Raw genomic sequence first — 22,434 nt, 5'->3', positions numbered from 1 at the left:
CCATCTTACAAAAGTCAACATTAATTTATGATAATTTTTAACAAATGAGGTATTAAAGGGATATTTTCCACACACTGAGGACCATGTATTAAACATAGGCAGCATCGTGATCACTGGGAGGAACTGAAAGTATTTCCTCTGTGCTCTGGTCCAAGCCAAGGAAGCCATGTGGTACTAAATCCTAGTCAGAACAGGTTTGCAGATGATTATCATTTATATAGAGAAGCCAAAAGATTCAGCAATAAAAACAGAACTGATAAATGAACTTTGTAAAGTTTGAGATTAAAAAAAAGTCAGTAGTATTTCGATATACAGCAAGTGATCTGAAAAGGGAATTAAAGACAGTTTCCCAAAAGCATCCACAAGAATCGCTTCCTTAGAAATAAAACAGTGATTTGTATGCTGAAAATTGTGGTAGGTTGATATGAAGGGAATTAAAGAAGATGCACAAGTAATCATTCCATGGTTTGGAAGAATTAATTTAGTTAAATTTTTATGTAACCAGTCATCTATAGATTCAGTGTAGTCACTATCAAAATCCCAATTACATTATTTTCAGAAATAGAAGAAATATCCTGAAATTCACATGGATCTACAAAAGAGCCAAATAGCCAAAATACTCTTGAGCTGTCAGACTGGATACTTGACATTTACTGATTTCAGAATACATGACAAAGCTCCAGCCTTCAGAACTACGGCGTCACTGAAAAGACGAAAGATAGGTAGACCAGTGGAATTGAGTAGAGCCCAGAGATGAGTCTGTGCATTTGTAATCAGCTGATTCTTTTTTTTTTTTTTTTTTTAGTTTTTCGAGACAGGGTTTCTCTGTGTAGCTTTGAGCCTTTCCTGGAACTTGCTTTGTAGCCCAGGCTGGCCTCGAACTCACAGAGATCCACCTGCCTCTGCCTCCCGAGTGCTGGGATTAAAGGTGTGCACCACCACCGCCTGGCTTCAGCTGATTCTTACTGAGGGGCTAATAAACACCTACTGAAGAAAGGACAGTGCCTTCAGTAAATGACACGCACACACGTAGATAATGCAGCTGAACCCTTACACTAGAAACAACCCCAGAGAATGAATTAAAGGGCCTGAAGCCACCTTAGCAGAAACTCGGGAGAAGCTTCTTGACATTGGTCTGAATAGGTGTTTTATTAATTAATTTATTATTATGATTATTTTAAAATATGAAACAAAAAAGCTCAGAAAATGGAAGAAAAATAGACAAGTGGAATTGCATCAAACTAAAACCTGTACACACCGGTAGTGGGTCCTCTGGTGAAGGAGAGGTCAGCTCCAGAAGGTTGTTCTCTGGCGCACACACACACACACACACACACACACACACGCACGCACGCACGCACGCACGCACGCACGCACGCACCTCCCCACACACAAATTATTAAAAGTTAAAGAAAAATCTTACCATTTGAGGCAATATAGACGATGTGAAGAATGGACCATGACACATGGTCTCTCTTTCATATGGGTTCTGAAGTAGTTGAGGTAATCGGAGCAGAGTAGATTGTGGTTACCAGGGCTTGAGGAATGGGAGAAATGGAGATGTTGGTTAGATGGTAGCAGGTATGTTGGAAGTTTGCTGAAAAGTAGATCTTAAGTGTTCCCACCACCAAAAAAATATGGGCAAGGTGAGGTGAGTATGTTTTTGTTTTTGAATAGAAAGTACAACTTTTACTGTTACTGAATTTTTATTGAGACAGGCAGTTCATTTATGTATTACCTCTGGTTGCTTCCACAGTGCTAAAACCAAGTTGAATCATTATAACAGAAACTGTGGTCCTGAAATCCAAATGCCATTTGACCCTTTACAGAAGTTTGGTGACTCCTAATCATTTCACAGCTCCTTAAACTGGGGCTGTGTAACTGAGTGGAGGATAGGGCAAGAGGAGAAGGTGTTGGTGGACACTTCAGAAGTTAACTTGAAACCAAGCATGCAGTGAACCTCAAGTGTTTGCGGAGCTCTCTGGTGTCACAGCTTATGGCCTCACCTTGGTTCTGAACCTGCGATATACTCACTCAGCATTGTGCATTCCACTACCAGTGAATGCCGCCTGAAATGCCTCACTGCAGATTCAGGACTGTAGTCTGTTAGGAATTGCAGTGTTTTTACTGTATATGGCTTTCTGCTCCTCTAGAAACATATGGGTTTAACTGCAGAAAACAAAAATTTAAAATATGTTCTTCTTACATCATTCCTGAGGATTTAGATATCCAACTAGTGTGTGTTTGGATTGTATTGTTAGAAAGTTTGACTTTTAGAAATTGCTGTTTGTAGGGCCAGCAAGGTGGCTCAGCGGGTGAGGACCCTTGTGACCAAGCCCGATCCAAGTTCCATCCCTGGGACCCATATGGTAGAAATGGAGAGCTAACTTCTGCAAGTTGTTCTCTGATTTCTACATGCATGCCATGGCACGCACAAAATAAATTAATAAATGTAAAAAAGGATTTAAAAAGAGAAAAATTGCTGTTTCAAGTGTTGGCTTAAGTTTTATTTAAAAGAAAAAACATTAAAAAGAGGAGTTGGTGATGGAAACAGATACAGAGACCCACAGCCAAACATGAGGCAGAGCTCTGGGAATCCCATGGAAGAGGGAGAGGAAGGATTATAGGACCCTGTGGGGTCAAGGACTCCACAAGAAAACCCACAGAATCAACTAACTAGGGCTCGTAGGGGCTCACAGAGACTGAACTGACAACCAGGGAGCCTGCACGGGACTGAACCAGGCCCTCTGCGTATATGTTACAGTTGTGTAGCTTGGTCTTCTTGTGGGACTCCTAACAGCGGGAGCAGGGGCTATCACTGACTACGTTGCCTGCTTTTAGGACACTTTCCTCCTACCGGATTGCCTCATCCAGCCTTAATAGAAGAGGAGGTGCCCAGTCTCACTGCAACTTGATGTACCATGGCTGGCTGATAGCCAAGGAGGGAGGCCTGCCCTTATCTGAAGAGAAACAGAGGAGTGGAGTGGAAGGGGGGATCTACAAAGAGGGAAAGGAGGGAAACTTTGATTGGGATGCAGAAAAACAAAAAATAAATAAAAAAGAAATTACCCTCCCCCTCAAAAAAAGGAGTTCAAAAAAAAAATGTAAGAGCCAGAAGATATGGAGGAGGGCTGCAGAAATGCAGTGTTCACAGCCCTGGGCCTGCACAAGACTGGGCCTGTCACCAGTTCAGCAGGGACCGGGAGGGGCTCAAGGGACCGTACCCCACCCTGATGAACTCTTGGCTCCTGCTGGGTTCTGAGGAGGATGCAGTCATTGTCTTTACTTGTGTACCACTTGTATCCAGGCGAGCCCGCCAGGACCCAGTGGATAGTTCAAAACGTGGTCACACAGATGTCACGTGTGCGAAGACATGAATGTGAGAAAGGGACTTTAAAGGGAAGGTGGCGGGTAGGAGGGAGCGAGGACGGGTGGGGTGAAAATAGCCAGAAAGCATTGCATACGTATATCAAATTGCCAAAGAAATTTTTAATAAAAGTTATGTATTTAAAAAGCCATTTTAACCGTTTCTGAAATGGTCTAACCACGCCTCTGCCCTTTTGCACTAGAAGTGGCGTTCTCGGCCTCTCAGGTGGAGAAGGTTTGGGAAGGCCTGGTGAAATAGGCTTCCATCATCTCTCCTTCAGAGAGACAGCGGAAGAAAACAACCCGAACGGTTAGGAATCCTGCGTTCTGACATGCCGTCGATCGCATTCAGAAAATCATCTCCTCAGATGGTTTTGCCGCAGGCCAGCACCCTCCTCTTTGGGGACATCGCTTACACCTGTGCGTCTTTCACAGCGTCCCTCTTGCAACTGGAAAGGTCACCTCATGTCTCCCTTTGGGTTTCTCCTGGCCGTGGTTCTAGCGGCTCACTTGTTTCCTTCTCTCTCTGATGCTTTCAAAGACATTTTAAACGTCAATTCTTCCAGGTCTCCTCTCTAAGAAGTTTGATTCAAATATTCAAATTGCAGAGTTGACATTGAGTCCATCGCCGGCCGGTTCAGCTGGTCCTCCGGCTGGCGTTAGTGTCTTCTGCATTTAGACTTAAATGCCTCTTGTCTTAGGAGAGGTCAGAGCAGGCAGGTTTATTATTTTGAAAATATCTGCCACATAGTCTTCTTTTGACAGCCCCAACTTATCCCAGAGAAATTCAGCAATTCTGCAACAACTGTTGTTTTCCAAAGGAAAATGCTGAACTCACTACATCTGACGGTTCGTAAGGACGTTGCCAGATAGGCAGCGTAATGGTGCATGAAGTATATCTGTGGTTCATCTCATTTGGTTATAAATCATTGATGGTGAACATTCGATTATTTAATGTCATCGAGGTTCATGTTCACAAGACAAATAAGCAGCTGTCTGTCCAGTTCCATACACCGTAAGAGCACATGAGCAGCTGTGGGTGCCATGGCGCCCTCTGAGGGAGATTTCCACCCTGCCACTCGGCAGCTCAGGCCTCGGTAGTCAGACCGTGTGTTTATTAAATATCTTAATCTCCTTTGGATATATTAAAGTTCTGAAATACGAACTCTTAAATCCCATGTTTTCAGATCCATTTTAATCTCCTGTACAGATTATTTTGCACAAAAGCATAATCTTTAAAATATGAGATCATGTTATTCTCTTTCTTAAAAAAAAAAAAGACTTCATCTTTCACTTAGAATAAAATCGGATTATTAGCCCAATTTTGTTGTTGTTAGAACGTTCCCTGAGCACGTGCTCTTCAGGAGCAGGGCCTTTGTCTCTTTTCCTGGTTCGTTGTCAGAGCCTGGAACAGTACCCCTGGAACAGTCCCTCATAAAGAGACATCATGAGTAGATGTTTATGACTAAAAGGCCAGTACACACTGCAGTTTCCTACAATTTCCTATCTGCTGCATGAGGACGTCAAGACCGCTAGAGGGTAGACTGATTTCCCTTCCCAGGTCACGCTGTACAGTACAGTTTTCACCCATATCATTTTATTCGTGTTTCCTGGAAACGGAAACTCCTCAGTCGTCGCTCCTGGTGGGGTGTTCACAGTTTTTACTCGTCCCTTCCGTGTATTTTTCCTGCGACTGAACAATAGGTGTGTGTACCCTGATTGAGTTTCAGACCCCTAGTTGCAAACACGTGGCTTGCCCTGCCGTCGTCCTCTGTCCGTTTAACGGTCACAGTCCCGACGCAGGTGTTTGTTGGATTGTCTGGACCCACCTTGGCTGCCACAGTGGCTAATCGATGCTCAGTGGAGAGTGTCTGGTCCACACTTTGCCCTCCTGTTCTTCTAATGCCAATTGCTTTTCCTGGAGCGGACCAGGAACTTAGTTCCAGGGTAGAACTCGGCAGTATGCCTTGGCTTCAGTCAGAGGTAGCTGCGGAAACGTGCTTTGAAAATGCGTGCTAACACACTTCATCTCCACAACGTGAGGTGTTGACTTTTTCAGGAAGCCCACAAGATGGTGAGGGAAGCGAATGTCAAGCAGGCCACGGCGGAAAAGCAGCTGAAGGAAGCCCAAGGAAAAGTGAGTCTCACTGCCTTAGTCACGGACTAGGAGGATGTCAGTCATCCCGGTTTCCACGGTGCTTAGCAACCGTTGGCGCTGTTCTGATGGGAGAAGCGGTGCTTACTTTACGTTTGGAAACCGTAGAAACCGTGAACGAGAACATAGTTAGGTGCATACAGGTACCATTGACGCTGAACACTGGTGCATTTGTATCACAGTCAACCTCTGTAAAACTGTAAATCACATAAAAGGATTCGATAGTCACAATTAAAAGTTAATACTTATTTTCTTAGTACTTTGGAAAAAAGGACACCTAAATAGATTATTTTAGGAGTGAGCTACGGCTAATTGTAAGCTAATATATCTTAAGGATTTTGAAAATCCACATTAATGTTAGGTTTTTTTTGGCCATTTAAATTTTTTCTTTTGACATTGCTGGCAGTTGAATGCAAGCCATACGGACACCCCAAAAACTTGGATTACTTTCCTTTCATTACCCCACAGAAAATACAAATTGAACTTATTTTTGTCCTTGAAAGTGTGTTGACCAAACTGCTGACGTTCGGCCACATCTGTCATAAAGCATGCTGTGTGTGTGACGGTGCTGATTTCTCTTCAAGATTGACGTACTTCAAGCTGAAGTGGCCGCCCTGAAGACACTCGTGCTGTCCAGCTCTCCGACGTCACCGACCCAGGAGCCTCTGGCGGCCGGAAAGACCCCTTTCAAAAGGGGGCACACCAGGAATAAAAGTACCAGCAGTGCCATGAGCGGCAGCCACCAGGACCTCAGTGTGATCCAGCCACTTGTGAAGGACTGCAAAGAGGTAATGCGCCAAGGACGTCCCCTCTGACTTGTCACTTCCCGTCACGGAGGTGTCCGTTGTCATCTTTTTTTTTTTTTTTTTTTTTTTGCCACCAAATTTTTTCAGTACCAACTGTGCAATATTAAGATGGGGGAGGCTTTATCTAGAGCTGGCTGCTGTCAGGGGCCCTTCCCTCCTGTTCTCTGCTGGCTGGCCTTGGAGTCCCCGCTGCAGACCTGGTAAGTTTCTGCGTTTCAGATTTTCATTCAGGGAAGAAACTGGCGCGTGCTGTGTAAAGGAAAGCCAGTGGCCGTCACGTCCTCACTAGTCGGCGTGCTCCATTAGTGCAGTATTCAAATGGAAGTATAAGAGTGTGAGAATCAGATGATTTTCTTAAAGATTACTGTTAGCTCTTTTTATTCGGAATCTGAGAGAAGCAGATTTTTACAACAGTACGAAAGTCCTAGAGTTGATTCAAATAATTAAGCAAGAAAACGAACGGAACCCAGAAATAATAGAAGCCTCGAATTTTAGAAAACATAACGATAACTTAGATACTATATATTCTGAAATGTATAGAGTAGAAATTATATAATTATTAAACATTGTTAGTTTTATTATCATTTGTGATGAAAACTGTTTCTAAGGGGGTTGATCAAGAATTCTGGGAGGGGCCGGGCGGTGGTGGCGCACGCCTTTAATCCCAGCACTCGGGAGGCAGAGCCAGGCGGATCTCTGTGAGTTCGAGGCCAGCCTGGGCTACCAAGTGAGTCCCAGGAAAGGCGCAAAACTACACAGAGAAACCCTGTCTCGAAAAACCAAAAAAAAAAAAAAAAAAAAAAAAAAAAAAAAGAATTCTGGGAGGATCCTCATTTTCTTAAAAGCTGTGTTCATTGTTGAGCTTGAGCTAATCCATGCTGAAGAAGCTGTTGGTGTTTATTCGGTTAATTTGTGTGTAGAAGCCAGGAATTACTAGATTGAATTACCAAGGTTAACTATTGTAACTGAGTTACCATTGTTCAACTACTGGAAGGAATATGGTCACCAGAAAAGTTTAGTTCTTATCCAACTCTGAATGTAGCAAAATCTGAAATTCATATTTGTTTCTGTTAAATATATCTAACACACTTCTTTAGCGGTTGCTTTAATTCTGATTTCTTTGACTTTAAATAAGTGTACTTTTAAAGAATTTTAGCTTTTATTGTAGTTTTGACTTAGTAACTGTAATATATTTTCTCCTGTTGCTTATAGTAAAACTTTTTAGATGGTTTCTCACCATTTTAAAAGCTTCTCTATTTTTGAAATGCATATGAATAGGCAACATGTACCCACTTTTGAGTTCTGGTTACACTTTATATCCTGATGCTTTGTGAAAATGTCAGGAAGTTTTATTACACAAAAGAAATCAAGGTTTGAATGAAGTATGCCCTAGGACAATGATTCTCAACGTGTGGGTCACAACCCCTCTCGGGTCGAATGACCCTTTCACAGGGGTTGCCTAAGACCATCAGAAAATTCAAATCTTTACGGTTCATGACAGTAGCAAAATGACAGTTATAAAGTAGCAATGAAAGTAACTTTATGATTGGGGGTCACCGCAGCCTGAGGAACTGGATGCAAGGGTCACAGTGTTAGGAAGGTTGAGAATCACTGTTCTAGGATAGTTTATCTGAAATGAAATGGAATGTGTCTGTTTCTCTAGAAAACGTGGTGGGGCTTTCAGTCATAGAAATGGTGTTCTGAAAGCTTTTAACACACGTGTGTGCAGACATGTACACAGTGCAGGGCTTTGGGGTCTAACTGTGTGTGTTAGTCAGGGTTACTATCACCGTGATGAAACACCTTGTCCAAAGGCAAGTTGGGGAGGAAAGGGTTTACTTTGCTTAGGCTTCCATGTCATTTTTCATCATCTAAGGATCAGAACTAAACAGAGCAGGATTCTGGAGCAGGAGCTGATGCAGAGGACATGGAGGGGTGCTGCTGACTGGCTTGCTTCCCCGGCTCGTTCAGTCTTTCTTCCTTTCCTTTCCTTTCCTTTCCTTTCCTTTCCTTTCCTTTCCTTTCCTTTCCTTTCCTTTTCTTTTCTTTTCTTTTTTTCTTTCTTTTTTTTTGTTTTTTGAGACATGGTTTCTCCGTATAGTTTTGGTGCCTGTCCTGGATCTCGCTCTGTAGACCAGGCTGGCCTCGAACTCACAGAGATCTGCCTGGCTGTGGCTCCCGAGTGCTCTGATTAAAGGCGTGCGCCATCGCCGCCTGGCTCAGCCTGCTTTCTTATAGAACCCAAGACCACCAGCCCAGGGATGGCACCCACACCATGGACTGGGCCCTCCCCAGTCAATCACAAATTAAGAAAATGCCCCTTGGGCTCGCTTGCCTACAGCTTTATCTTGTGGAGGCATTTTCTCAGTTGCGGTTTCCTCCTTTTAGGGGACTCTAGCTTGTCTCAAGTTGACATAGAAACCCGCTGGCACACTGTGTGGCTTTGGGAAGCTACTTTATCTCTTTAAGTCCTAGCCTTATCTGTAAACTGGCATCACCATATCAGCCCTGCACAAATCAGAGGATTAAGCATTTATAAAGTGCTTAGGGAACCATGGTTCCTGAAAGAGTCAGCTTTTAGGAAGTGGTTTCAATTAGTGCCTTTAAGCCAGAATCTTTCCTTTGATTATTATTCACTTTCCTGCTTTGGGGCTTATTTCTATTTTCTCGATTAACTTCACAAGTGAATTTGAAATCTTAAATATTTATCTCTTAATATGGTTTATCCTCCTGACTTTAGCTTTGACTCAAGAAATTTATGTCTTGGAATGAAAAATGAGCACGTTGAGATTTTATTGCCATTATTCACCTTTGAAGTCTAGGAGAGCACGGTGCCCTGAGCCTTTCATTCTCTGATGGGCGCTGCAGCTCTGGTTAAGCTACCCCAGGCCAGCCCCAGCCCACAGTGCGTGTTCACAGGGTACTCAGCCCCTGCAAGTGTGGCCCAGAGCTCTGTGAGGCTGAGGGCGCGGCCCTGTATTGGGGCGTGTGCCCTGTGTGTCGGTTGGTGGCCTTGAGTGGGCTCGGTAGGCTGGGGTCTGAGGGTCTGCAGAGAAGAGGGCTTAGGTCACATTGAGTACAAGGAGAGGGGACGAGGCTGGCCAGGAGGAGGCGTGGCTGGTTACTGCTGCTGCAGGGCAGTTCAGGAGGTCAGCGCAGCAGGGTGTGCATGCTGCTGCCCTTTGCCCTCTGGCTGGCACTAACGGATATTTTAGCCAACCTTTTAGGACTGTCTTTACTTATTTACATTTATTTATTTATTTGTTTGTTTATTTTTGGTTTTTCGAGACAGGGTTTCTCTGTGTAGTTTTTGGTGCCTGTCCTGGATCTCGCTCTGTAGACCAGGCTGGCCTTGAACTCACAGAGATCCACCTGCCTCTGCCTCCCGAGTGCTGGGATTAAAGGCATGCGCCACTACCGCTCAGCCAGGACTATCTTTATTAAAAAACAATCACTCTCAGTTTTCATCCCACACTAGATTTCACAGGTCAGACTCATTTTTTTCCACTTTAAATAAAGTTATAAATAATTACCTTGGCTCTGGATTGATAATTTTCAGAAAAGACTAGTGAGCAGTACCTATTCAGAGCAGTCTTTGTCTTCAGAGAGCTCCGGTATTGCTGGGTGTAGTGGTCAGGCAGAGGCAGGAGCCTAGTCAGGGCCAGCCTGCTCACACAGTGATTTCCAGAGAGCTGGGGTATATAGAGAGACCCTCAGATGGGGGAAGAGAGTAGCCACAATATTTGGAGACCCATGAGGTTCAGATGTTGGCAACATCTTTGAACATCATAGTGGACATACCCAAAGACTCAGTTAATCAGTTTTAAAGAAAAATTGCTATTGTGTATTACGGGACGATAGAATTTTATTACTTTAAATGAACATTTCCTTTTAATAATGTTTAAATTAGGGTTTGGTTTTATCAGGTGGTTCATATTTGTTCTTTTTAAAGTTGTTTTGTGTTTGCTCTGATTTGTTAGGCCGATTTATCTCTGTATAATGAATTCAGATCTTGGAAGGACGAGCCCACGATGGACAGAACATGCCCTTTTTTAGACAAAATCTATCAGGAAGATATCTTTCCATGCTTAACATTCGCAAAAAGTGAGGTAATTTTTTTTTCATTTTAATAGATCTTCTGTACTTTCTACTGTCATTGTTACATATTTTAATGTCTTACATGTAATAAATTCCTGTAAAATGTCATGTGATTACTGCTGTTCTGAACACTTTCCCTCTCTCTTGCCGAGGGTCATCAACACTGAGATGTGTGTTAGTGTGACGTGTAGATATGTATGGAAGGAGGGCTTGCTTGTTTTACACACCCACGCTCAGTTTTCATTCTGTACGCACTCTGTTCCAGGCAGTTGCTGGGCTCATCAGCACACGATAAGTGTGTGTGAGGAGCTGGGGGGTAGCTCAGGGTGAAGGGCTTGACTAGTCCCTGCAGGGCCTGAATTTGATCTCCACCACTGCCAGGACGGAACCTAAGCCAGGACAGAAATATGTTCATAAATAAACAGGGAAAACAATGCTAACTTGGCACTTGTTGCAGAGTTAAGAGCAAGAATGAAGTAGGCAGATTAAAAGCATTTAAGAGGATCAGATAGTGTATAAATCATAGACAACTGTAAAGTCATAATTGGAGTTTGCTCTTCTATGTGACAAGTTTGTCTCTAAATAGCCTGTCAACTAATGTTTAAGGAATTCAGTCGTGAGAGTCTTGCGTAAGTCTTCTGAGGATCGAGCTGTAGCGTCCTTGTAAGGAGAATTGCAGACGTGCACAGTACTGAGCGGGTATGGGCCTGCATTGTCGACCATTCACTGTGCTGGTAACCACCCCAGGAGGAACCCGGACCTCTTACTTCCTGTTTATCAGAGGAGACTTTGGGGAAAAATATTATTTTTTTTTATAGATTTTTATGCCTGTAAATACAAGTTGAGAAAATACATAGCTAAAATTAGTTCATAGTGCTAATGTAAATGACTAGTATTTATTGCATAAATTTAGCAAGATGTAGCATTAGGATGTTAATTTTGAAGTGGCTTTTGTAGTGGATGTGTAATCTTGGGTAAGGAATGGATAGAGACTGGAATTAATACCTTTAATCCTCTCCCAGTTAATACAAGAAATTCTTCCACTGTAACTTAGTTGCCCATCATGACTGCTTGAATTATGAAAGGAATTAAATGGAGATTGTGGTTGGAGCTTTTTCTCCCTTCTTTGTGGTGGCTAAGGCCAAGTTTGTGAAATTGAAGGGAGACTAACTTATACTTACTACCTTATTTTGATTTTTTTTTTTTTTTCTGCCAGCATTTAATTCTTGTTGTTGTTGTCTTAAGCTGGCTTCAGCTGTCCTGGAGGCCGTGGAGAACAACACTCTAAGCATCGAGCCTGTGGGGCTGCAGCCCATCCGATTCGTGAAGGCTTCCGCTGTGGAATGTGGAGGGCCAAAGTAGGTTTTCACACCCATGCCTTGTGGGAAAGAGTGAGTTCTCAAAGGTGTTTGTGTTGTGGTGTTGTGTTTATTCATTTGTGTCTTGTAAATGTGATTATTGTTCTCCTCCTCCTCAGTCTCTTCTTGGTGTCTGTGGCCCAAAGACAAATCCCCAGATGGTATTGGTGCTTTTCAAAGTTAAGCTTATTTTCCCCCCAGACAAAGTTGTGGTCTGTTTGGTAAAGAAAGGTGGCGCATTCTTAGATTTCAGTGTGGCTGTGGAGGATGAGAAGAACCCAAGGGAAGGCCACTGGCACTGACTTAAGCAAGAGGTGGGCATGGGCTTCTCCAGAGAAGCATCCTTTCAGTGACAGAGTGCACGCTGGGGATGCAGGTGGACTAAGGGTGAGAAGCAAGTGGGTTTCACAGTCCGTCTAGTGAATTGCTGGCCAAATTTTTGTTTTGACAGAGAGAATGAACGAGTTATCTATGGGTTGGTATAGTAAATACTTGGTCTTAGGACTGCCATCAAAACCAGTTTGGGAAGGTACTGACTTAGAGCTGGTCTAACCAGGAGTCAAAACAGGGCACCAGGAGCTGGAGAGACGGCTCGGTGTTAAGTGGTAAGCAGCACTTGATGCTCCTGAGAGAACTCCAGTTCAGTCCTAGCGCCCACATCAGGCAACTCCCAAGTCCCTATAACTCAGATCTGATACTTCTGGCCTGTGTGGACTCCAGCACTTATGTGAACATACCCACACACAGATCCGATATATATGTATATATACATAATTTAAAAAAATAGTCCCTACGCGTAACATGGATTTTCTAAAGGTCTTATAATAAAAAACCTGGAACCAGATATTGGGATAAATGCTGAAAGATCAGAGAGACAAAGGAACAAGCCACAGCCACCACCTTCTACCTCACCAACTCCTCAGCCTGAAAAGGCTTTCTATCTGAAAGGCCTCTAGCCGAAATGGACGCTTATGCTGAAAAGCCTTTAGTTCCTGTCTCCTTATATACCTTTCTCTGCCCAGCCATCACTTCCTGGGATTAAAGGCATGTGCTTCCTAGTACTGGCATTAAAGGTGTGTGCCACCACTGCCTGGCTCTGTTTCTCTCCTAGACTGAGTCAATCTCATGTAGTCCAGGGTGGCTTTGAACTCACAGAGATCCAGATGGATCTCTGCCTTCCGAGTACTAAGATTAAAGGTGTGTGCCACCACTGCCTGGCTTTTTCTGTTCTGTGATCTTCAGGCAAGTTTATTAGGGTACACAATATATCACCACACCTACGTTCCATAATATTTCTATAAAAGATTCTGAAATTGGCAGATAGTTTGGTCTTCCTCACGTGACAGGCATTTGGAAACTATGAATTGTCAAAGGGAGGGCAACTGTATTTCACAGCAGGGCAGGCTTTCCCATCCAGTCCTCGGAGAAGAAGGCCTAAAACCTCGGGGAAGTGTTTTTGCCCCAAACCAGCATGTAATTGTGCCTTAACTTCCGTTTTAAGAATAACAGGGTGGGCTTCTGAGGGAGACTGGAAGCTCCAGAAAGCTCACCGAGTCCTCTGCTCCCGCCCAGCTGCTGTGATGCTGGGGGCTAGTGAGTCTGTTGAGAAGGTATGATCTGTCTCTGTTGTTACTCACACAGTCTCAGGATGACTACAGGATGTTGGCACCACGTGTCCGCTTGGCTAGTGTAACTGGTCACGTGTGTGTTTTGGGGGTCACACATCTACTCCGAGTTGTCATCGTGTTAAACTAGTGCTGTGACCTACATACAGCACAGCGACCTCTGAATTTTAGGGGAATTTATAGTATTAAATTCTGCAAACACCAAACATTTTCCTTTCAGCCCTGCAGCCTCTCAAATGGAAAACCAGATATAATGACAGCAATGTCTGTACTTTGCAGGTCTGAATCATGCCTTATTTTAAACATGATATGCGGCAGTTTTTACTATAGAATTTGTGTATGCTTGTATTATGTCACGCATACTATACATAATGAAAGTATATTCCAGGTGATGACAAATGGTGCTATGGACCAATGTGGTCTTAGTAAACCAATTAGATAGGTTAGATTTAGAGGGCAATTTACATCAGTGCTTATGGGGATGGTCAGGGAAGGAAGGCATTTGTGGGAAACACGTATATATTCTGTGTAGAACTGAAGGGAGAGTTGGTCTTCTCTTTATTAGTACGTTTTCTTTTCTTTCCGTGGGGCAGAATGTTGTGGCATGCATGTGAAGTCACAGTATACCTTTTGGGAGTTGGTTTCTCCCCTCTGTGGCTTCCAGGGACTGAATTCAGACTGTCACACTCTACAGCTAGTGCCTTTGCCCAGTGAGCTGTCTTGCTGGCTCAGGTATTGCACTGTTAAACAAACTGTAAGGTAAAGGCCTAGCCAGGTCTCTTGGGGACCAGGTTTCGAAAATGTGATTAAAGAAATGGTACAGTGCTGTAAGAATTTTGAGAAAGGCACGGCCACTCTAGTGATTAGGGACTCCCCGGGACGTGGAGAGGTGTGAGTGTGAGAGAGAGTGTGTGTGCGTGTGTGCGTGTGTGTGTGTGTGTGTGTGTGTGTGCGTGCGTGCGTGTGCGTGTGTGTTTGAGTTTGAGACAGGGTCTCACTATAGAGCTCTGGCTGTCCTGGAACTCACAGATCTGCCTGCCTCTGCCTCTCGAGGCTGGGATTAAAGGCGTGAGCCACTGCTCCCAGCTAGGAGGTGGAGAGATTTGGTCTAGGGTTTGGAGTGCGGGTGGAACTGGATAAATTCAACAGGAAAACAGTCTGTTCAGAGGACGGGTAAGACGGGTAAGAAAGAGATGTGACAGATGAAATCAAAATTAGATGGGGTTGGGGCTGGAAGAAGTTAGAGGTGACCGCCCATTTGAGGAATGGTTGGAAGTATCTTAGAAATCAGTAGAAAAAGTTCTGGCTTGAAAGAAGCTATGGGTCTGGATTTATGTGCAGCCATCCCCATGTGATAAGACAAGCGAGAATCTGAGCTCTCGAGACCAGAGCTATGGAAAGTACTGCAGCAGTAGCGTGCTCTTTTTTTTTTTTTTTTAATTTTTTTATTCATTTTACAAACTAACCACAGATCCCCTCTCATCCTTCCTCCCACTCCCCCACCTCCCCACCCCCGCCTTCCCCCTGACTCACCACCCATGCTCTCCTCCAAAAGGGTAAGTCCTCATATGGGGGGACAGCAAAGCCTGGTATATTCAGTTGAGGCAGGATCAAGCCCTTCCCCCATACATCAAGCGTGAGCAAGGAGCAGGAAGTAGCGTGTTCTATGACAGCATCAGAGAGACAGGCAGGTGAGTGTGGAGTCCAGAATCAAGCGTGTATTGACTGCCTGTATTAGCATTTAGAAATGGCCGTCTAAGAAACGCTGTTTTTAAAGGCAGTTGGAGAAAATCTTTTAGTAGGGGCGAAGAAACATATGCCTACACAGAGAAAGACCCTCCACAGAGCAGAGGGGGACTTGGCAAGCCAGAGCTTGGTCCTCTCTCCGAAGGGCAGTTTTTATTTTATTATTCTAAAAATTAATCCCTGAGAACACTTTAACAAAATCCTTTCAAAATGAAGCAAGATGTTAAAAGAATAAATTTTCAGAATAGGTATAACTTGTTTTTTTTTATTTTTTATTTATTTTTATTTTTTGTTTATTTATTTTTATTCAAGGGTCGTTTTCCTTCTGAATAAGTTACACCTTTTGCAAGTTACAAGGACTTTCAACTTAAATTTACTGACCTCTGACCCTTCCCAAGCTAGTAGTTAGTACTTTGAAATATTGCCACAGAGCATAAAGCAATTTGCAGGTGTGTGTGTGTGTGTGTGTGTGTGTGTGTGTGTGTGTGTATGTATAAGTGTGCACAGTAAGTAAAGTAATCTCTTTGAAAAGAGTTAAAAGATAATCTCTTTGAAAAGAGATTTGCAGGGCCACCTCTAAAATTACCCTGTTCCACATAATGTATTTTCCACTTGGTTTCTTAATGTGGAGGAACATTTGGGTCGTGTTTTTTTTTAGGTAGAACTGAAATCTAATGTAGTTCATATATATATATATATATATATATATATATATATATATATATTGTTGTTCTCTGTTGTGTAATTTGTGATGTCACGTCAGGTGCTGTGGCCACTTAGTTGTACTGAGAGCTATGCTAATTTTGCATTGACAAAGACTGGTAGCTGTGTCTGCTCCAGCTCCCAGCTGACTGGGTTGATGGCCAGGCTGCTGCAAGTCCAGCCTGATAACCTGCTTCCCCTCCTGGAGCAGCGTGGTGACAGGAGGCTCATCACTTACGTAGCAGTCAGTGAATGGCTGCTTGGTGACAGGCCTTCAAGAGGAGTGAGCCACAGTATACCCTCCAGAACTGTGTAGCCTTGTCCAGCCAGAAGGGCTGCAGGTAGAAAGGATGGTGTGAGATGGACCTCTCACTCAGGTGTGAAGGTTTCCTGCTGAAAGGCCATCTTATTTCTTTATACTTCTTACGTCGCATACTAAATGCAGCCAAACCTACAGCCAGACCTACCAATCGAACACATTCCATTTGGAGGCTGTTACCCTGCAAACCACTAGCAATGGTTTTTAAGACTTGAATAATCTGGACTAGAGTCTTTTCAGCTAGGAAGATGAAGTTCTGTTAGCAGGCGGAGCACTGACCTGCAGCTGCTGCCTCCCTCCCTTGTAGATTTGCTCTCAGCTAGGGCATGTATGGAAAACATCCACGTCCGTTTCCAGAAGCATGCTCAGTGTTACGGTCCGAAGCCCCTACTGGAACAGAAGTCCACATGGCAGGGACTTGGTGCTTTTCATTACGGTGGTCCAGCATCCAGAACAGGCCTGACATACATTAGGTTCTCAGATAATTTGTATCTTAATGAAGAGACGACTTGTAAAAAAAAAGGGGGGGGGGCAATGCTTTTAATTATAAAATAAAACTGAAATTTGTTATTTTGCAGAAAATGTGCTCTCACTGGCCAGAGTAAGTCCTGTAAGCACAGAATTAAACTAGGGGATTCAAGCAACTATTACTATATTTCTCCTTTTTGCAGATACAGGGTAAGTGACAACATGACCATGATGTTTAATAATGTTTGCTTTGCCGTAAAACTGACTAGTACTGACACCTCTCCCTTCGTCCTAGATCACTTCTGTATGTAACTTTTTTACATACATTCGATATATTCAGCAGGGACTTGTGAAACAGCAGGATGGTGAGTGCTCTCAATTCATTGTGAACATTTACATTGAAGTTTAGCCAATCAGGACAAGCAATGTGCAGAAATAAACCGTTATACCTGTGGTCCAGTGAATTTCCCTTATAGTTCTAACAAAATGTATGGATCCTTTAGAAAAGAAATGTGTCTTCCAAAAATGATGTTTTTATTTCCCTCATTTCACTCCTGAGTTTTGAACAGAACCAGTTTTACCTTGCTAGGGATATATGATAAGTCAAACTATAAATGTAAAGGGTGTCTGGAGCTTACTGCATTTACCCTTGAAAGATTAAATGGCACCTACTTGGGAGGTTGAGACAGGAGGATAACAGATTGAAGGCCATTGAGAACTGTAGGATGAGTTCAAGGCCAGCTTAAGCAAGGTAATGGCATCCTGCCTAAAAAAAAAAAATCAAAGAAGTTTAAGAATAAATGTTGGGGTGGGTGTAGCTCAGTGGTAGAGTGCTCCCTGAGCACGAGTGAAGTCCCAGTTTGGTTGCCAGTACTTGGAGGGTGTGTGTGAGAATGAGGGGCAAACTCTACAAGTGGTTGGATTTCTTCTCATTGATGGAAAGTGTAAGGGGCCAACTGTCAGTTTCCTGTGGTTTCGACTTTCACGTGTGACTTTAGAAGGCATTGATGTGATGATTCTGAACAGAGAGAAGATCACCGCATTCTGAAGCAGCAGAAACGGATGCGCTGACTGTTGTGATTATGTTAAGATTTCAGTGTCGCCTTCCAGGGTTGCTAATGGACTGTAACCCAGAGTCTTAACTACCCAGCATGAAGGCTGGTGCCTTATGACAGCTACAGAGCGCACTTACTGAGTACACATGACTGTTTCAGAACTGAAGGAAGAGCCATCTTTTCGTATTTGACATTGTGGGAAATTCTCCATGTAGATTTTTATAGGTGTTGAAAATATTTCTGTACTGCAAGACTAATTCTTTTCAGTCACATACACGAGTGAAAAATTTATGGGAAAATTAGACTGGCAAAGACTCAATTCAGTCCTTATGGCTCTGGTATATGGAACTGCCATATTTATTTAGAATTGCATATAATTAATTTTAATGTATAAAGGAGGCATGGACCAGTCTCTAATGTTGGAGCTAAAGGCTATAAAACAAATGTAGTTTGTAAGTGTGTAATGATTTTTATAATTTTAATAACATCTTTTGGATACCTGTTCATGGATAATATGATGCAAATTTTCTCCTTGTGACAATAAAAGATTTGAGGGAAGTCTGAAAACAATTTGCTTCATGAAAATAGGAAGAAAGTGCCTTGAATGGAGTGACAGATGTGATATTCCCACTGGTTTCTGTTATTTTTGCACTTCATGTATCTAGTATACAGGATATACCATGTAGGGCCCTTGTATAAAGCCAAAATTTTAATTTTAAAACCTATTCATTATCTGAACCTTATGTTTAAAAAAAAAAAAAAAAAAAGGACTAGGGTTACTTAAATCCAAGGCACAGTTTCTCAGCCTTTGTACTACAGCCTGGCCACCTTAACCCCCCAAACACAAATGCTTCAAGATACAAAACATCGAGCATGGACGTAATACCACAAGCAGGCAGACCATGCCTGACCTTATAGTTAGGATGCGTGTACAATAAAAATCCTACTTTTAGGCTTTGTGTAGAAGAGCCATAGGAAACTTTCTTTTTTTGAGACAGGGTCTCACTCTGTAGCTCTGTGTGTTCTGGAACTTGTTCTGTAGAACAGACTGGCCTCAAACTCACAGAAATCCTCCTGTCTCTGCCTCTGGAGCCACCACACAGGCTCCGAATTGAAGCCTTTTAATTTTGAGTTGGAAGTTGGGCCCTTTCCCTAAGGTTATCTCATTGTGTCTTTGTAAATGTTTGTTTTGTTTTGTTTTAAATTAAAATCTGGTCCCTTTCTTCTCACAAGCATTTCAGATAATGAATACTTTCTTGTATTGATATTTTGAGCTTGGATAATTGTGTGTGTGTGTGTTTGGGTGTGTTATAGCATATTTTACAGCATCTCTGGCCTCTACTCATTAGATACCAGTAGAACCTCAAGACACAACAGTGAAAAGCGTTTTCACTGTTTTCAGACATTGCCAGATGTGCTTTAGGGACAGATATCCCCTGATGAGACCACTGACGAGTCAGCGTGTGCTGACCACAGACCTTGTATGGCTTGAAGCACAGAGCCCTCCTCTCCCACTTGGACTGGGAATTTAAAAAAGAAGTGTGGACAATGGAAATGTACAGTTGAACGTCAGCATTTGTTTTTATTTCTGACTTGAGCCATACAAAACAACTTCCCTTTATCACTTCAAGGAACATTACTGACTTTTCTGTGTCCTGGGAGAATGAAACATCCAAGGAAGAACACCCCAGTGCAGAAGACTCTCCAGTTGAATAACAGCCTTTGAATAATTGAGCATTAATATACTTAAGGAGGGAACAGAATTAGTGTTTACTCTAGACACTGAAATGCCTACTTTTACCTGTGTTTATCACAACATAACTAATGAGTATTGCTTAATGGCTGCTACTTGGGTGCCCACAAGAACACGGAGAAGTCTGTGAGACATGCGCAGTGTGAGGAAAGGCCCAGCTTTGCATTTCAGCAAAGCTCACATTTTCCTTGACGATTGAGTAGTAATTACACGTTATGATTGACATGTCTCTTCTCTGTCTGTGCAGTTGATCAGATGTTTTGGGAAGTTATGCAGTTGAGAAAGGAGATGTCGTTGGCAAAGCTGGGATATTTCAAAGAGGAACTCTGACGCACTGCATGGGGCCGTGTGTGCTCCGCCCTGGACAACTGAAGAGTGGCGGAACATTGTTATGGTTAATATTTATTTCCGAGGAGAGGACGCAAGACTTAGGTCCTCTTGCATATGACACTAAGAAGCGCTGTGATTTCTCCGAAAGCGACTGAGCTGTACTTACTTATCCCTTAATGGAGCGCACTACGAAGAGTTGCAGGTGTGCTGGTGATGGTAATTCAACACTGCAAATCAAAAGCACCAAATAAATATCAGACTGAGTGTGTGTCTCTTCCTTAGCTCTGACTTGACATAGAGAGTCGCAGACGGCAGCAGGAGTTTTCACGTGGTACCCTGTGGGAAGCAAGGAGGGAGCTGTGTGAACAGGACTCCGTGTGTGTCTGTGTGTATGTTGACATTGAAACACAGGTTTTAATTTGTTTCATTTTCCACCGTGAGGTTTTTTCTTTTATTAATTTTTTTTTCTAGCCCGATAACATTTTCCCCACCCCCCCTCCTCTCCTCCCAGTCCCTCCCCCACCCGCCCCCCTCTCCACTCCTCCTTTGCAGAAAGGTTTTTAACTGGGGTTTGGAAGCTATTGTTACTCTGCTTGCAATAACCCAGTGAATTCCTTTATTGTAGTGATTTGTCAAACAGAAAATGAAGAGCCAAGAGAGCTTAACCTTAGAGGAGCGTTCTTGAGCAACCTGATGTAGGGGCTCAGGTTACGCATTGAGCACTATCATGGAATCAAAGGATATTAAATAAACAAACAGTGTCGTGGTCTAAAAGAACAGTATCTGCTAGTTCTGAGGTATTGGGCAACCACTTGATCTCTTAAGTTTTAACTAAAGCCAACACGAAGAAACTACTAACATAATTCCTGCCAGTAAAAGAGGTTCATGATGGAGACAAAGTGTAGGAAAGGAGACCCCACGTTATTGTCTGCTCACAGCTTTGAAGAAAAGCCTTGGACTCCGAGGTGTTTTCTACTCCTACGCTCAGGCTCTGAAACAAAAAGACTTGTTTATTGATTGTATGTGTGTGTATGTGTGTGTGTGTGAATGTTTTCATGTGTGTATGTGCATCACACTCGTGCCTAGTGCACACAGGCCAGAAGAGGGAGTCAGGCCTGGAACTGGAGTTGTCGACAGTTGTGAGCTGCCAGGTGGGCACTGGGAACTGAACGTAGGTTCTCTGCAAGAGCCTCGAGCCATCTCTCCAGCCCTTCCTTCTTGCTTTATAAATAAATAAGATTTCCCTGTGATTAAACCTCCACATCCTAAAAAGAAGGTTTTTGCAGTTTATGTATTTGTGTGGGGGCGTGCCTGTGCATTGGAGGTACCTGACAGCTTTTGGGAATCTGTTCTCTCCTCCCCCTGTGTGGTTTCCAGTGATCAGCAAACTCAGGACATCAAGCTTGGTGACAACCCCTGTACCTGGCAGGCCTTTTCTCTGGTGCAGATCTCCACACCCTGATCACTGTATGTTGATTGTAATTAAACAATTTAATTGTTTCTAGAGATTGGGTTGTTTTCAGTTCTTTACATATCGTGACGTTGTGGTGAGTTACCTTATGCATGCACACTTCTGTGAACATTGTGGGTCTTCCTGCGTGTTCATGCCTAGTGTTTAAGGATGGTCGCGGCCATGGCCGGATTGCCCACTAGAAATCTGAACCACCCACAGAATCAAACCGAATGTGCTCATTCAAGGCTTCCGAAGCTTTTCCACAAAATCACTTTTGGAGACAGTATATAAATAAGAAAAACAAGTTCAGGAGATGCTGAAATTGAAAGAAAAAAAAAGTGGGGCTTCCATGTGTAGCTCCCTGGTAGAGTACCTGCCCACCATGCACAGAGCCCTGGCTTCCATCCCTAGCACCACAAAACAAATCCCAATGAACCAGATATTTGGGCAAAGCTCGTTGATAGCGTAAATGAGAAAACTACAGGAAGACAAGGAACAGCAGGTCTCTGACTATCCTGAACGAACACTTTCCAGCATCGGCAGTGGGCACAGACCAGGAATTGTAGAGTTTCATTAGATTTCTTACCTGCTAAAGGTAGCAGTGTCAGCAGGGCAACAGGAATAAAAATGACCAAGTAGAAAAGCACATGACACGGAAATAAAAATAAGATGCTAGAAGACGATAAACTCAGCAGTTTATTGTGTGAAAAGAGTCAAATTGGATTCAAATGTATGATACGTACTCACAAAGCATAGGGCAGAGGCTGGAGTAGCAGAATGGGGGAAATGAAGAAAATGATAGTGTTTATGTGAAGTGTAAGTGTTTATACCAAATGTATTTAGTGAAATTACATGTGTGTATCTGATTAGTAGCCCAAATAGATACTAAGATAACAAGTACTAACACCTTGTAACTCTGCTCCTGCACCGTCTCCACTCCAGCATCCCTGGGTGTGGGAATGACCCACGGGTGGCAGGCAGGACCATGGTGATGGATGACAGTGATGAACAGCTCAACAAGACTCTGGCATCATCTTTCCCGACTCCTGCCCAGGCAGATGCTTACCTTGTACAGCTCTGGTCCTCTCAACGGCCAGACAGCTGCACTGTGAGGGAGGCTCTTAAGGGATGCACCAAGAGGACTGAGGCTCTACCTGATACCGAATGTACAGTGATCCAACCCTCCAGACAGCTAGTCTT

General features: G+C 43.2%; 1 protein-coding gene across 3 annotated transcripts in view; it reads left to right on the top strand.

The window, feature by feature from the left end:
• The window catches only part of Rab3ip (RAB3A interacting protein), a 44,573-nt gene extending 23,286 nt beyond the window's left edge, over positions 1 to 21,287 (top strand). For all 3 annotated transcript variants that reach the window (XM_052753420.1, XM_052753419.1, XM_052753418.1), the window contains 7 exons: positions 5,426 to 5,503; positions 6,106 to 6,309; positions 10,308 to 10,436; positions 11,671 to 11,783; positions 16,754 to 16,853; positions 16,939 to 17,008; positions 19,699 to 21,287. In XM_052753420.1, the coding sequence (XP_052609380.1) occupies positions 5,426 to 5,503; positions 6,106 to 6,309; positions 10,308 to 10,436; positions 11,671 to 11,783; positions 16,754 to 16,853; positions 16,939 to 17,008; positions 19,699 to 19,781 (777 nt within the window). In that variant the 3' untranslated portion in view covers positions 19,782 to 21,287. The remainder of the gene's footprint in view (positions 1 to 5,425; positions 5,504 to 6,105; positions 6,310 to 10,307; positions 10,437 to 11,670; positions 11,784 to 16,753; positions 16,854 to 16,938; positions 17,009 to 19,698) is intronic.
• Positions 21,288 to 22,434: the final 1,147 nt, after the last annotated feature.

This window comes from Peromyscus californicus, unplaced genomic scaffold (assembly GCF_007827085.1).
Source record: "Peromyscus californicus insignis strain IS unplaced genomic scaffold, ASM782708v3 Scaffold_24__1_contigs__length_46423439, whole genome shotgun sequence".
NCBI classification, from domain to species: Eukaryota; Metazoa; Chordata; class Mammalia; order Rodentia; family Cricetidae; genus Peromyscus; species Peromyscus californicus.
This window is presented reverse-complemented; position numbering and strand designations above follow the sequence as displayed.